A 17131-nucleotide genomic window follows, 5' to 3' on the forward strand; every position below is an offset into this window, starting at 1 on the left:
TGCTTGGCCTAGCTCTAACTTAAACCACAAGCTAGATGTCATGGGGGAACTGTGGTTCAGCAGAAATGGGAGACTGAACTGCAATTAGACACGCTGTGCAGGGGAAGGTGTGCTTTCAAACTTGCAGCTTATTCCACTCCAATAAACCATAGTTTGTTGCACTTGGCATGTTGCCTATCTGAACCTTGTCTATATAACGTTGCTGTCACACCATTGCACCAATTTTCAAGCTGCGCTTTCAGGGTTTAGGCCTGGGGTCCCTTGGAATTGCAGAAGGGGAGCATTTCCCAAAACGCATCATGCTTGCCACTAATGACAGTGTTGTGTATGCACTGGGGACCCCATTCAATTAAAAGTGGCCTCGCCAACTTCCTGCATGAACCAAGTGTGCAGCCTTAAATATGTCCTCAGAATCTTCAGCAATTAACATAGGATACTTGGTGGATGTGCACAAATTTCTCAGCAGGCGTGGAACACCATAGAGTATGAAAGCCTGATTTGGCAAATTAAAAACTCACTATTTAGTGCAGGCATAGGGAAACTCAGCCCTCCTGATGTTTTGGGACTACAACTCCCATCATCCCTAGCTAACAGGACCAGTGGTCAAGGATGATGGGAATTGTAGTCTCAAAAATCTGAGCCAAGTTTGTCTGTGCCTGATTTAGAGGCTTAGCTCTAGCTAGATATTGAATTCTAAAAAATAAACCCCAGAGCAGTGGATTTCACCATGCAATGCATGCTTGATTACTTGATTATGCAATGGTGTGTGTGTGTGCGCGCGTGCGTGTGTAGCAATGTTATGGCAACATAAAGAACAAATGAAAATGGAAGAGTAGAAAATGGGCTGTTAAAGAGAAACTCCCCGCAGTTTCCTACTTATCAATAGCAGCCAATTTCTTATTCGCTTGCGTAAGTTGCATGAGCTGATGGAGCGCTGCGTCTCGCAGAAAATAACCCTGTTGCTTGCCGCAAACATTGGGATCCTTCATCATGTAAATTCATTTGGAGTGATTGCTGATTATTTGAAACTAATCAAGCAGCAGTGTTCTGGCAACACTGGAGGGGTTTTGATTCGGCGGAGGGGGGGAGGAATAAAATGGGGGGTTGGAGAGTCGAAAGACAAATGTAGATTTTAGCCATGAAGAATGAGAATGTCAATGCTCTCACAGGGATCTTTAATGAGCAGAGGCTTCCTCATTCAGTTTCTCTGTGGTGAAGCCACAAGGAGGTGACGTTTACTTACTGTGTTCACAAGGAAGCTCGTTTTTCTCCCCTTTAATGTTTCCTCTATTTTCTTTGCTTGGTGATATCTGAGAATAAGCATATCCTGCAGTATTTTGTTCCACTCTTCCACCACAAGGGCCTTCAAGGCATCTCATGGCAACAATTGGCCTGAGTCCCAATGACACCTTCACCAGGCACAATGGAGAATGTGCACATAATCCATCCATGAAGAGGGAATTCTGCCTGTTCCCGGGTCAATATACAGAGTCTTCAACAGGCCTCGGGAAATGTGAATTCTAGAATTGTAAAGGTTGGAAGGGACCCCAAAGCTCATCTAGTCCAGTGTGGGCGTAAAAGGCCACAACTTTATTGATTACAGGAATTGAGAGGTATTGGCCTAGGCATTGGTTCCTTTCGATTACCCGGCTTCAGCCCAATTGCATGAAGACCGGGAAGGGTTAACCACCAGTCAGGGTAGTCCTACTGAAGTACGTCAACTAGGATCCCCCGGGTGTCACCGCTCGGGGGCGTGCCTTAGGCCCACACCTCCATAGTCTTCAGACGGGGCAACGCCCCCCGGAGTCCTTTACCAGACTACCCTTTGCTTTGGGGGAAGGTGATGGCGCTTCCTTCCCACCTTCATTTGCATAACAATACCCCTACCAATGCCTAACCGCCAGGAAAGTTGTGGCGTTTGCTACGAGGTAGGCGAAAAAACCAAATGGCTGGTGCCAATTTGCCAAGTGGAAAAATTCCTACCAGGCCCCTTGACGGCGACCAACCGGAGTCCATAGCAAGGTCGGAGAGCTAAACCTAAGGGAGGGAGGGGTGGGAAACCGCAGTAGCTGGAACGGGAAAGAGAGGAAAGCCCTCGGGCGCGCCAGCCTTAAATGTTCCAGGCCATGCCTCTCCAGCCAGCCGATTGGCTGGCCGGGGCGATGATGCGCCCAAGGATTCCCTTACTCCCACGGGGGCTGTGAGCCAGCCCCCACGTTCATGGGGAGGGCGTGGGCCCTCAACCCCACCTCCTCTCAAGCTCGGAAGTGGCTTTGTCCTGCATCTTAGGCGAGTCAATTGAAAAATTGCCCCTTTTTGGCATTTTTGTGAAAAAAGAAAAAGCTCGGTTGATTTCCTAAAAAAGCTCAACTTTTTGAGATATACCAACCCTGTCTTAGGGAATATGTGCATATTGACTGGGCTTTGTGTGTCCTCTGGCCATTATGCATAATCCCCAAATGCTTTGGGGAATGTGCATATCTTCTCTGTGAGAAGATGGCTGCCCAGTATGTGGAACACCCTCCACAGACATGTTTTCTTAACACATTGGCTGCTATTTTAAGAGCAGAAAAAGAGGTTGTGCCAAAGGCCTTCTGGTTCAACACGCAGCTCAGCAGCCAGCCAGATGACTCCAGGAAGCCCACTTCTTTTACAGAACGTAGGGACAATCACACTGTCCTGCAACTTGCATTCAGAGGCTTAGCGCAATCATAGAATCATAGAATCATAGAGTTGGAAGAGACCACAAGGGCCATCGAGTCCAACCCCCTGCCAAGCAGGAAACACCATAAGAGCACTCCTGACATATGGTTGTCAAGCCTCTGCTTAAAGACCTCCAAAGAAGGAGACTCCACCACACTCCTTGGCAGCAAATTCCACTGTCAGGAAGTTCTTCCTAATGTTTAGGTGGAATCGATCCTTGAGGTTGAACCATTATGACATCCAGTGGTGGAGGAACAGCTGCCTTGTTCTCTTGAGCTTTTGGTTGCATTTAATTGCATTTGAGCGCCTTCCATTTCCCCAGTTGTTTAAATTGGAACCTGTAGTGTGACTTCCTTGGTCTGATGTCCGCCATGACATAGGATATAGGAACATAGGCATCTGCTTTATAACTGAGCCCGGACCATTAGTCCCTCAAGCGTAGCAAACGTAGGACAGCAGCTCTAGTCCTACATTTCTAGTCCTTCCTGGGATTGAACCTGGAAGTTTCAGCATGCAAAAATGTTAAGTTATGACCATTCCTCAGATAGTAAATGAATGAATGGCTATCAGCCATGGTGGCAATGTTCTCCACCCATTATTGCAGAAAGCAAATCCAAAATTACAGGCAGCAAAGTCCAAAATTCTCCAGGGTGCTATTTTTCTCAGATCTCACCATGGGAAATTCTCTTTCCAAAATCTAAAATAAAATAACCTCTTTAAAATTCCTAAGCAAAAAACGATTAAAAGTCGCTTCACGTCCTTGAAAGAGAAGAGGGCTTCACAGTCCAAAGTGAGAAAAAGATGAAGGGAGTGAAGGAAAACTGAATGAAATACAATGGAGGAATTTCAGTGAGGCAAGACAGAAAGAGAGAAAAGCAAAGAGATCCATTTAAAGGAGGCTTTATGAAAAATAATAGAATTGAAGAGTTGTAAGGAATCCCAAGGATAATCTAGCAGTCTAACCCCCTGAAGTGCAGGAATTGCAGCTAAAGAATCCTTAACAGATTGCTTTGAACCTGAAATTTGGAGTCGCACAGTTGTGTCAAGAGAGCTTCATGCTATGTTGCGATAGGTCAAGATTTCTCAAACAGTGGTCCATGGACTACCAGTGGCGCGAAAGCTTCATTTGGGTGGACCATGGCCTATCTACAGATTTGTAGTTGAAGACAGGAGATAGCGCATCCATCATATTAAACATCCCTATTCGTTTTCATTGTATTTTCATTGCTTCGTTTGTATTGCAATTCAAGTTGGAGTATTATGAATGGAGCAATGCAGATGCAATTAAAAAGAAGGTTACAGCGCCTAGCACAGTGTGTTACAGTTGCTGCAACAGGCAGAGCAGGTTAAAGTGGCACTCCACATTAGAAACTTGTATAATGAGAAGTGGGTTTTTCAACCAGAATGTATGTAAAACTGTTAAGAAGAGCAAAATTACCTTCTGTGCAAATGATGGAAAAGACAGTAATCTGAAAGGGTGGTACACATACTGTGATAAGTGTGTAGTCCTTTAAAAACAGGACAGGGCAACCTGTGGCACTTTCAATGTTGTTGGACTCTAACTCCCATGAGCCCTAGCGAGAGCATGACCAGGGCAGAGAGGTGATGGGAATTGTAGTCTGGAAGTATCTGGAGGGCCAGAGGTTCTCCAGCCCTGTTTTAAAGGGGGCAGGGGATAGAAATCTACTTATATAGGTTCCCGTTCCATACCTTGACTGCCCCCCCCCACCATTTCTTTTCTTATCCTTCTGCTTGTACCGTTTCACTTTTCCTATGTAAGGATAAAAGCTCTCCAGCATTTGAGTGTGTTGATGTCAGACTCCATCATGGCTGTTGTTGAACTTACTGAAATAAATTGAATCCTCATGTATGCTTTACAGTCCGGAGATGTGGCTGGTAGAATCATAATTAACCAAAGCATTTTAACCAGGGTTATCAAATATCTGTAAAACGTGTGGCGTACACACCCAGCAACCCGACGTTAATTTGCTATGTGTATTGAAGGATTGCCCAGAAACCTGGCTTTTTTCCCCCATGATGTATAAAATGATGTGAACCTTTTGTCCCAAGGTGTGTTTGAGAATGTAAAATTAAATGTTAGCAATTAAAAAGTCAACTGTGTAGAAGCTGAAAAACAAATGACGTCCCCAGATGCTTGAAGGCGCCGTGAAAAGGGGGAGGTTGTTACCCATTTGTTATGTAATCTATTTCGATTCACAGAGTGTAACAAATGCTTTGTATTTGCTTTAATCACAATAAAAGACATAAACTGAGCAGCTGTTCGGTCTTTGAAAGTGCTTTGGTTGTGGATAAAGTAACGTGGATCAATCTTGAAAAGAGTGCTTATCCGTTTTGTTTTATTTTAACATTTCCCCAAATGCTTTTTGATTTGGTTCCCTGCACATGTTTAAATTCATTTCCAAGAATTAGTTCTTCTTCCCAGTGTAAGACTTCATTGCTCATTTCCAAGCTGCCACTTTTGTTTCCTTTACATAAACGTCCGTAGATTTAATCGCATGGCATTCTTCCTTCCAAAATACCGTATTTTTTGCTCTATAAGACTCACTTTTCCCCTCCTAAAAAGTAAGGGGAAATGTGTGTGCGTCTTAATGGAGTGAATGCAGGCTGCACAGCTATCCCAGAAGCTAGAACAGCAAGAGGGATTGCTGCTTTCACTGCGCAGAGATCCCTCTTGCTGTTCTGGCTTCTGAGATTCAGAATATTTTTTTTCTTGTTTTCCTGCTCCAAAAACTAGGTGCGTCTTGTGGGCTGGTGCATCTTATAGAGCGAAAAATACGGTACTGAAGCTCTCCTTTACCTTTCTAATCCCCCACATGGTGGGAAGTTCAGGAGGGCAAGTTGGTTGCTGGGCATGCTAGCTCACTTCCCTCTCACCCCATTGCCATCTCCATGGAGCGGGGAGCCTGCTCTACACATTGGGGTCACCAATGAAGGTCCATGGGGACAAGCAACAGGGCATTGACCTCTCATGACCAATGGAGGCTGATCAGTGAGGGTCAATGGGGCACTGCGCCACCAGCCTGGCATGGTCTGCCTTCCTCTGCCTCCTCACTTACAGCCAGTCAGGGTTGTCACTGGTTCTGGCTCCACCAACTGTTGGCAACCCCACCTTCCTTCTGCCCTCTCGGCTCTAGGCGGCACCAGCCACCACTGACCATGACGTTGGGTATTAGAAGAGAGGACTGATACTTCTGGTGCCACCAGAGGGTGAGAGAACTGGAGCCAAGGCATAGGATTGCCTGAGGCTGTTTCTTGTTATCCTTTGAGGGTTGGATGAAACATAGCACAATGGGACTATTCCCGTTCTCACCTTTCCCCATGCATGTCCTGCGGCCTTCCCCAAATCTGCTCCAGGAGGTTGAGTTGGGAACCCAGAACCCAGAACTGCTGGAGGCTCTCCTGCTAAAGAAAGAAAAAGGAAACCTGCGGTGATTCCTGTTTGCTGGATCACAGTTCTCTAGGCATCGGTTGGGCTCTCAAGGGTAGCTTTGGATTTGCCATCCTTCTCATGGCTGATAACATTTTGAAACGGTATTGAGGTTCAAGCTTCCATGAAACCACACCACCCAAACAGACAGTCCTCCCTAAGATGTGCGAGGGGGACTGCAGCTTGTGATGAAGGAGGGGTACCACATGCTTTGAGTATGACTTCAGATGTTCCAGAGCAGAGCCCTGAACATGAACATGGGTTTTGGTGTCTCAAATAAAGCTTTCCCCCTTGCAGACCTCAAAGCTGTGGGGAGAGAGCAATAGTGTTACAAGAGAATATGTATCTCATCTTCTCACTGTTTGGCTGAGGCCTCTTACATTTCCAGGGCTATCCTTGCCTTCGATGGTAGATTATCAGTCTCCTGGTGCATTGGAAACTATCCCATATCCCAGTCTTTCCTCATCTTCACCTGACATACTCCCGTCTTTATTTCCTTTACCTAGGCCTACAGCCTAAAGCCTTTATCTTTCCCTTGCATAACCACATCTGAAATATTTCCTTCCCTCAATTGTAACATTCAGGACTCTAATCCGTCATGGGCAGTCAGCTAAGTCCTGCTCAGAGCAGACCCATTGAAATTAATGAACCTAAGTCATGCCCATTAACTTCAGTGGGTCTACTCTGAGTAGGACTAGCATTGAATGCCACCTTATGATCTCTGTCTTTCCCGTTGCCTCTGGTTTCCTTCCCTCTGATGAAATACTTTGTCCAGTGATTTGGATATGTGAGACTCACATACACTGGCTCACCTCTTAATCTGAACACTGCCTTTTTATTTTATTTACACATTGATAGTCCATGTAATAAATATATAGAGAGAGAATACAATGTATGAGAATAGAAACAGCAAAACTACCCATAAAAGCATTGATAAATATGGATTGGTTTAAAAGGAAAAATTGTATTACAAGGGTCTGCCAAAAAACATCAGAAAGGAGAGAGGGATGGTTCCTGCCAAACCTCTACTGGCAAGGAGTTCCACAGGGCACACAGAAGACTGGGTCCCCTAGTGACGGCCAACCAAACCTCAGGGACTTGGGGAATCATCAGAAGCTCCCCATCAGGAGTGTGATCTTAATGATATCCAAGAACCACACACACCAACACTAGGGATGATGGAGAAATTCATTTGCTTCATATATTAATGCGAACCTACCTAGTATTCACGTCTGGAACGAATATGCCAACATAACTGCCCTTCAAAATTCACACTTCCCTGAAGTCAGAGGAAAGTGCATGTGAGTGAAAATAATGTAGAAAAAGCAATTATGCTGGGGAAACAGCTTGCAAAAAAAAAAAGTTTTTATTAGGCAATATTGTGCAAAAACTTGGGAAAATCCATTTTTTTTAAAGTGTGCATTTTTGTGCAGATTTTTGTTTTTGTTTTAAGAATGAAAACTGATGCAGGAAAACTGCATTTAAGATTGGAATAACGGGAAACTGAAATTGACAAGATTTGTACATTCCCTGACTCATACACAGACAGATATGCCTACGGCTACCGTAACTAGAATCTGCCCCAGTACTGAGAATGTGATATTTCTGCTTCACATGCTGTCAATAGCCCTTTGTAGTCCTATCAAGAATGAAGCCGTAATTGGAAACTAGGGAGTATCCAGTGGAACTTTTAAACGGGCTCTTTATAAGCTGAATTTTACCCCTCATCACAAGCTACCTTTGAAGCTCCTCTCCGTTTCAGAAATAGTTTCTGTGTGTAATCTGGCGGGGAGCGAGGAAGCCCTATGCATAGTTTGCATATATGGTACTGCACTTGAGGTTCTATAGTTCCCAGCCAAGGAACTGACTTGCAAGAAATGCAAAAGAAGCTCTGTCTAACATGTGTTAACAGGCCTGGATTTTGGACAGATCCACATAACTTTTTTTTCCCCATTCAAAATCAGTTGACCTTTTCCGTGGCTTTGGATCTGCGAAACTGGCTTTGTGAGTGTTTCAAAAGAAAATCTGGATTCAGCAGGCTTTCCTATAAAATGTTGGTGACCCTGTTGCAGGCTGAATCTGGTATTTATTTATTTATTAAGCATTTGCAGGAACTGATCAGCACTATTGAAAACATCTACTGGAGTTGATTTTGCTATGTCAAAAACAGTTGCCAACATTTCTCCTTACTTTAATGAGGCCATTCAGAACAAATGGCCTTTCACTGCTCTGCCATAACACCATGTTCCAAATCTTCATTTGGAGATTTAAATTTCCTTGGAACATGATTGGTTTGCTTTAAGCATTATATTATGCAGATAGGCATGTATGTGCATATGTTACAGCGAATTTTCTAAATTTGGGAAATACCATTATTCAAGTATGGAACTCAGAATCAGTATGATTGGAAATTACAGAATGTTGGAAATTGGCATCACAGTATTAGTTCCATTTGGGTTTTAAAAAAAAACGTTTATACCTCCTCTTTCTACATATTGTAAAGGAGGGTCATATATAACTTAAAACATGTAATATTAACAAAATTAATTGTGGGGCAGTGAAGAGATACATTGCAAAATTCTCGGCCCTACAACTAACTTTTTGTGACAGACTCTTTGAACTAAGGATATTTTTTTTTAAAATGTGGTCAGTATTCTGTTCTGGCAAAATCCCTTCAAATCAATACTACATGGTTCCCTTTCAAACAAAAATGCTGGGGTGTAATTGATGGTGGCTGGCTCACCACAAAAATCGGTTTAAAGAGAGTGAAAAACTACATTGTGAGCTAAATTGCAATTGCACCGGTGGAATGCACTTTTAAATGATTGGCACAGAACACTGATTTAGGAAGTAAAATCAACCACTGAAGCAAGTTTCAGGGTTATTCTATCTATTATAGTGCAAAATTCTTGCCCTCTGGTAGACATGATATGTTCTGTGTGAATGCTACAAAGGCTTGAAAAATGCAAGGTGTAACTAGGACTGGATCAGAGCAAAAGTCCATTTCGCCTTGTATTTCCCAGCCAAAGAAGACCAATAGAGAAAGCCAGACCTATTGCTAACTATTGCCGTATTATTGAAAGCACACCAAACCCTGGAGAGAGAGAACATGGTTTCCTTCTGTGTAAAAGTCATCAAGACTCATTGTAATCTCTGCTTTCATGATATTTAAGGGCTTTAAAACAATTGGCTTTTATACTGCTATGAATGTCATAACTATTTGCAATGTTTCCAAAAGAACTCAAAATTATTTTCAGGGTTCGTTTTCTTTTACGATGTCATGGAGGGTGAGATTTTGTGTGTGTCTCTTTTTTCAAAGTGTTGTTCTACAGCTCTGTTCTTCCACCATTAGGCGGCCTGCGTCACTTGAGTTTTCAGTGCATTTTGTTAGCCAACAGAGTATAGAGTAAAGGCTTGCCCCAGAAGACTGAAGGTCTGGATGCGGGGGCTGAATCCTGCAGACACTCGTGAGTTTCTTTGAAGCTTCTGTAGATGTGCTTTCACAAAGATTTCCCCGGATTGACAAAACTGTTTCTTAGAAGTAAGAAGCAAAGCGCTTGAACCCGGCTGTGCCAGTTGCCTGCAGGATGAAACCTCTACGGTGAATCATGAAAGGTCCATTGTTTGAGACTTTAGGATGCTGGATCTGGCTTTGCCATGCAGTGCCTGAACGGAAAGAGAAGTCCAGCATGCTTATTTTGGCTCATAACGGACGGTAGTCTTTGCACCCTTTGCATATTGTGTATTTTAACATTGAAGATGATCAGCTTCTGTTCAAATGCTTGGCTGAATTACAATGACTCTCAGACTAACTATGCATACTGTGTAGAGTGTATTCCCTGATTTATACAGTGTAACTATGACAAGATGTCACCTTTTTGTTCGCTGTTGCCGTTTGGTAGGTCTCCTTGTCTAGAACCGTGGTTTCCAGACCTGTGGGTCTTCGCCAACTAACACAGCAACACAATTAGAGCATATCTCATGGGCAAGAAGAGCATAGGAATCATAGGATGGTAGAGTTGGAAGGGATCATGAGAATCATCAAGTCCACCTCCCTTGCAATGCGGGAATCTTTCGCCCAACGTGGGGCTTGAACCTTCAACCCTAAGATTAAGAGTCTCGTGCTCTACCAACTGAGCCATCCCTCATCCCGCAGGAAGCTGAGTTGGGCCCTCAGCCCATCTAGCCCACAGCACTCCAAAGTCTCCCATCACCTCCCACCTGATCCTTTTAACTGAAGTTGGCAGGAGCTGGATCTAGGAACATAGGGAGGAGGACCCATTGGTCCATCTACCTCAGTATTGTCAGTGCTGACTGGCAGCTCCTCTGGGAGTCTCTCTCCCAGCCATACCTGGAAATGCTGGCAATCAAACCTCATGCACACAGAGCCAACGCTCTACCACTGAGCCCGATATGCATAGCCTGTGCCCCACTGGGAATCCAGGACCAAAGAAACAACTTAGTCTATTGCTCAGATCCTCTGCTATTGGTAAATTATACCGTCGCTCCATTGCCCACAGAGAATGGGTAGGAGACTGGACTGCTTATATCTATTTGAATCCTCAGCAACTTTAAGTAAGGGGTGGTCCTTACCCTACATTGCTCCTTCCCTTTTCCAGGCATTCCAACAGCAGAAAGCTGATCTCCCAATTGCTTCCAGGGCTACAGCTTTGGAGCCACTGTTGTAGAAACCGGAGCCATGTATGTTGTTTCTCCACAATTCATCAGTGCATCACACATAAATGTTTGCTAGAAGGGGCTTCCAAACGCCTTTCAACTTTACGGCTATTACACGTTGTCCTCCCTTGTAGTGTGAATGTGCCTTCCTAACTTTAATGCTAGGATGTCCTAGATCTTTAGTATAAGTGTACAGGTCGAGTTAAAGTTCTTTCAGGGCGGGTTCTGTTGGCTTCCAGAAGGTAAGGAGCGACGCTTTAAACCAGTTTGTAGACTGAGAGTTGAATGTTATGGTACAGCTTTGACACCGGTTTGTTACGGCACACTTTTGTCACCGGTATGTTACGGCACAGCGTTGTCACCGGTTTCCTTCCCCCTAGCTGTCTTGTGTACAGTGCTGTGCCTATCACGTTCTTACTCTTTGTGACTAGCGTATTGTAACTTAACAGAAGTTTCTTTTTCCTTCCTTGGTGCGTGTATATAACCCTTCTCTTGTCGATACTTCTCTGCATGCTTTGGGGTGCAAATTAGCTGTGTGGCCGGCTGTTTTGCGCATGTCGGGGTGCCCGTCTAACCTCTTACTCTTCTCTTCTGTTATCACCAGGCCTCCTGAACCCGTTTACAGCACTGTGAACAAATTCTGTGATAAGCCACCTTCTCCTAGGCACTATTCCCCTGTCGAGTGTGACAAAAGCTTCCTCCTTTCAGCTCCCTATCCCCACTACCACCTAGGCCTGCTCCCTGACTCTGAGATCATCAGGTACTGCATGTGCTTCTTCCTCACTTCCTCATACGAGAATGCATGGGCGCGGCTCAAGTGCGCGGTATTAGGCTCCACCTTCCACCCCCGCAGTAAGGCTCCCTCTGCAGAAAAAAAAACACACAACCTTGTGCTCACTTCGCTTCCACCTCACTGGCTTAAGAGGAAAGGGCCGGCCTTATATTTATTCATTTTTATTGTGTTTAGAAGATGCTTTCAGCCGCTCAGTCAGAGAGCTCTCTAAGCGACATATAAGTAGGGTTGGGTTTGGGGCCTTGGCAGCAGCGCAGACATCAGAGAAAGGATGTTGGGCAGAAAGGGAGAGATGGACATGTATCAGTTGGCTGCATTTTATATCCCACCTTTCCTGCAAGTCGCTTTCTCCCTCTCCCCCCATTTTGTTCTCGCAGCACACCCATTAGGCTGAAAGAAGGTGACTGGCCAAAGATCACCCAGTGAACACCATGGCTGAGTGGGAGATTTGAACCTGGGTCTTCCAGGTCCTAGTTCAACAATCTATCCAGTGCACCATATAGGAATTAGCTTTAGAAAGAGTCAAGAGGTTGTTGCCCACCTAGACAAGTGTTGTCTACTCCAAATGGCACCGACTGTAGCTAAGCAGATCTCAGTCTGGTCGGTGCCTGGATGAGCGATAGCCTGGGTACCAAGTGTACAACCACCTTGAGTTCTGTGATGGAAGAGAGGCAGAATATAAACGCCAGGAAATAAATATCAGGGATGCTGTAGCATGCATTGGCAAAGGGCTGGAGGAGAGGATCTTTGAGGTCCATTCTGTGATACCAGCATGAGAAATCCTGTTGGCCTTTCCTTTCCCCCCTGAGCATCTTGGAGTAGCTTGCTAAAGGGCAAAACCAGGAACAACACAGAGATCAAGGCGGGTCCTGGAATCGAGCTTCGGGGAGACTGTGGGATTTGTCGTGTCTGTACCAAACAGATTTGATTCATTCCCTGCGAGGAAGATGCTTCTCCGCATCCTTACAATGACAGCATTTGGTTCCGCTGTGTAGCTCAGCAGGCGAGCGAGAGGGAAATGAAGGGGGCACAGCGGAGGCATCCTAGAAAGCATGCAGGGGATTGGGGTGGGGAGCCTGCCTCTCGGGGAGATACGTATCAGCTGAGCACTGCAGGATGCAACTTAGCATTAATTAAAGGATTAAGATTCAGCAGCGGCACAGGCACAGGCTGAGCTAATCCACTGTATCAACCATTTCACACCGCTTCTCGGGGACCGTGCTGCTCATGTACATTTTGTTTCAAGATGCATATCGTCAAGTTAATATCCAAGCGCCATCCAGGGCTTTGCTTGCTCTTTACAAGCTTGCTCTTTAGGTGTATTTAGAGTGCTGCCAGCTGGCCACTCGCCCCAGCAACAGTAGCCCAAGGTGAGCAAAGGGGGAAACCACAATAAGAGATTTGCTGCTCCTGGCTTTTTCGCTGGGGGGGGGGTGTGCTGTTTTAGGTACCTCTTGCAACATGAGTGGGGAATCTTTTTCAGCCACATTGCCTTCTGCGCAAGCTTCTGAGGGCTGCATGCCTGTGGTAGGTGGGTTCAGGAGAGGAAGGGGGCAGAGTAGTTTCAACAAACACTCCTCTCTATCCTCCATCCAGGCAGGGAAGAGACATTTGTCCTTGCCCACCCCGGGAAGGTTACCCAAAAGGGAATGTGGCCCTTGAGCTAGAAAACTGCAAAAAAGAAAAAGGGATAACTGGGTTATCTATTCCAGAAGGCAGAATCCTATGCACGCTTGACTGTAAGTAAGCCCATTGAACGCAATGGGGATGTATAGGGCTGCCCCATGTGCTGCTCTCAGTACCAAACATGCCCTAGTTGTTTGTTGCCGGGATGCAATATTCACAATGCCCCCTCTGCAAAAATAAAAGAGGTTTGTTGAGTTAGCTTATTTATAATTAAACCTGAACAAAATCTCATTTAAGTTTGAAATTGTCTGCAGCGATGAGCAAATCAGGTTCTGCTTCAGTAGACTGGGGTTTGTGGTTTTTTCCCCCCATGCACATTAAATGGATTAAGGAACGGTCTTCATTTTATCCAGTTGTTTGCTTTGCATTTCAAATTTGCCTTTCTGTTAAAGCAAAACTGCCCATGGCTTTTAGATAAGGAGGCTGCCTTCTGAAGCAAAGAGGCTCTGGGTACCTTTGCAAACAGCATGCTGGGAAAATGTTCCTCAAATGCATCCTCACCCACTTCATATGCCACAATAGTGGAGGAAGGTGGACCTAAGGCAGCCTTGAGGTTTGATGCGGCTATTGGCTGGATCTCTTGCTTCATTGGCTGGCTTACATGATGCAGACTCACCTGGCAGCAGTGAGGAGCAGTCGCACCAGTGCTCTGAGAGAATTGGATTTCCCACCAGGTTAGGTTACCGCAAGGTATTACACATGGGAAGGGACACGGGTGGCGCTGTGGGTTAAACCACAGAGCCTAGGACTTGCCGATCACAAGGTCGGCAGTTCAAATCCCCGCGACGGGGTGAGCTCCCATTGCTCGGTCCCTGCTCCTGCCAACCTAGCAGTTCGAAAGCACATCAAAGTGCAAGTAGATAAATAGGTACCGCTCCGGCAGGAAGGTAAACGGCGTTTCCGTGCGCTGCTCTGGTTTGCCAGAAGCGGCTTAGTCATGCTGGCCATATGACCAGCTGTACGCTGGCTCCCTCGGCCAATAAAGCGAGATGAGTGCCGCAACCCCAGAGTCAGTCACGATTGGACCTAATGGTCAGGGGCCCCTTTACCTTTTTATTACACATGGGGCTGCCTTTGAAGATGGTTCAGAAACTGCAGGTGGTGCAGAATTCAATGGTCAGGTTGCTGAGGCAACACGGTCTGAGCTTGTAGTGCCAATCCTTGCCCAACTGCACTAAGCACCAAATAATTTCTGGGCTCGGTTTCAAAGTACTGCTTTTGACTTATAAAGTCTCATGTGGCTCAGGACCCAAATACCTCAAGGACCACCTCTCCCCACGTGAACCAACCTGGACCCTGCAATCGTCACCCAAGTCCTTTGTGTATGTGTCCCCTCCACGGGAGGTGCAGAGGGTGGCAACAAGAGAACAGGCCTTCTCTGTGGTGGCCCCCTTGTTCATGGAATGTTATCCTCAGGGAGGCACATCTGGCACTATCACTATGTGATTTTAGGCAACAGGCCTCTTATTCACCCAGGCCTTTGGATCTCAATTTTCTGCTTATATTTAGCAGGATAGACAGGAGTGGGATCTGATAAGTAGATAGATAGATAGATAGATAGATAGATAGATAGATAGATAGATGATAGATAGATAGATAGATAGATAGATAGATAGATGATTGATAGATATAGATAAATAGATGATGACAGATAACTTTAGGTAGTTTTATACTTGTTTTTAATGTTCATTAAGCAACTAATCAATGTAATAAATAAATAAATAAATAAATAAATAAATAAATAAATAAAGTAAGTAGCATCACTCTGGAGCATTGTGGGAAATTCAACATGCAGTTGATTATTCCCAGCCTCAACCACACAAAACTGATTGGTGCACCAGGTTTTTTGTGGGGTTTTTTTTTTTGGGGGGGGCACAGGGATGAGTCAGTGATGGGACTCCAGAACCCTTGTAGCTGCTTGAAGGTGCTTGATTCTTTCACCAGACCTGTGTCTGCTACCTGATAGTAGTATCCATTCGTTTCCCATAAACCATGTTTCATTCCAGCCATTCGCGGCCCTAATTTCACTACACCCTTTCTATGTGCATGAACAGTGTGCCCTTTCTGTGTGCATGAATTGTACACCCACCAGCATTGCACGGATGAAAACAGGACTCTCTTTCAGCGAGGGATGGGGGGGACCTATAGCACTCCCCCCCCCAAGGTTGCTGAACTACAACTCCCTTCATCCCCGTGGCTGGGGGTGATGTGAGTTGGATTCCAGTGTCTGTATAGGGTCACAGGTTTCCCAACACTGCTTCTGACCAACAGATAAAGCCAGGTGATAAAGGCTGAGGTGTAACTTCTGCCTGTTGTTTCCCTGTTAATTTGCTGATTCCTCTCTCTGACTCCCCACACCCCTGCTATTTTAACATTTCAGAATGTGGTGTTTTGTTTTTTGATCTCGCTGCTGTGCTTGGCGTTTTGGCATTTTCCCAAGTCACATTGAGTAGCGTTTTTCTATGAAAGGCAACTGGTCCATTCACAAACTTACAGCTGTTTACTCAGAAATAAGCCTCGCTCTCTTCAAGGGGGCTTATTACCAAGTCAGTCTACATAAGATTGCAACCTTAAACATCATTGTTATTGCTTTTATTAATAATAAAAACGACGGTGGCGGTTTCTCGAACTTCACAAACCAAATCTTGCTAAGCCTTTAAGGAGACCCTGGAGTGCTGAGCTTGGCATCTCTGCCTTTATTTAATCAGCTCCAGCAGCACTGACTGCATGTGTGCTTTTAAGCCTTGGAGTGCCAAGGTGAAATCGCAGCCCTAGCTTCTGTTTGTGAGCGGACTCTGTTATTATATCTAATTCAATAGAAAACAATATTTCATTCATCAGCCCATGCATCATTTTTTATTTCTGCATTGCTTTTTTCCTTGGAGTCTGTATTCCCTTCCTCCCTGTTTCTTTCCTTCCTTCCTTCCTTCCTTCCTTCCTTCCTTCCTTCCTTCCTTCCTTTTCTTCTTGTGGTTGAGATTGTTGTGTTTCTGCACACTGCATGCGCCACCTTTAATTACCGTATTTTTTGCTCTATAGGACTCACTTTTTCCCTCCTGAAAAGTAAGGGGAAATGTGTGTGCGTCTTATGGAGCGAATGCAGGCTGCGCAGCTATCCCAGAAGCCAGAACAGCAAGAGGGATTGCTGCTTTCACTGCGCAGTGATCCCTCTTGCTGTTCTGGCTTCTGAGATTAAGATTTATTTTTTTCTTGTCTTCCTCCTCCAAAAACTAGGTGCGTCTTGTGGTCTGGTGCATCTTATAGAGCGAAAAATATGGTAATTGAAGCTTCAGTCCTATTTGGCAGGAAGCCCCGTTGACTTCAGTAGGACTTATCTCTTTGTAGATATGTTAACACTTCTGCTGCAAGTTTACTTTCTATCACCTCTGCAACCAGCAGAGCCTTTGGGTGCATTCAGTTACAGGGCAGGTTGCATGCATGGAAACCATTCTTCAAAAGATTGTGGAGAAACCCCCTTTCTTTTAAGAAGGTGAGGGGGTTTCAGTCCACATTTCAAAAATGAAGCTGCCTAATTCACATTTGCTGAAACAATAGAAACACAGGCATCCCCCAAAATCCACATGTCTCCAGATTTTGATGTGCAGTTCTCTTGCTGAGTAATATGCGCAAAAATGCATATACTGAAGCAAAAGGGGCGTTAAAATGCATATATTAGTGAAAGTAACATTTAAAATACGTTATATTGGGAGAATTTGCTTTGCAAAAAATGTGTGTATTAGGTGAAATCTGTACTAAAATACATGAATTTGCATGAGGACTTGTGTTGTTGTTGTTGCTAATTAAAAATTTGAAAACACAGGAAC

General features: G+C 44.9%; 1 protein-coding gene across 7 annotated transcripts in view; it reads left to right on the forward strand.

Moving 5' to 3' along the window:
* Window positions 1-17131, forward strand: part of DLG2 (discs large MAGUK scaffold protein 2) — a 904765-nt gene that overhangs the window by 711376 nt on the left and 176258 nt on the right. For 6 of the 7 annotated variants that reach the window (XM_083499674.1, XM_083499676.1, XM_083499678.1 and 3 more), the window contains one exon: window positions 11433-11588. The exons of the other annotated variant lie outside the window; for it this stretch is intronic. In XM_083499674.1, coding sequence (XP_083355800.1) covers window positions 11433-11588 — 156 coding nt within the window. The remainder of the gene's footprint in view (window positions 1-11432; window positions 11589-17131) is intronic. 7 annotated transcript variants of the gene reach the window in all.

The sequence above is a fragment of the Podarcis liolepis genome (genome assembly GCF_965112155.1).
Source record: "Podarcis liolepis genome assembly, chromosome: 4".
Taxonomy (NCBI): Eukaryota; Metazoa; Chordata; class Lepidosauria; order Squamata; family Lacertidae; genus Podarcis; species Podarcis liolepis.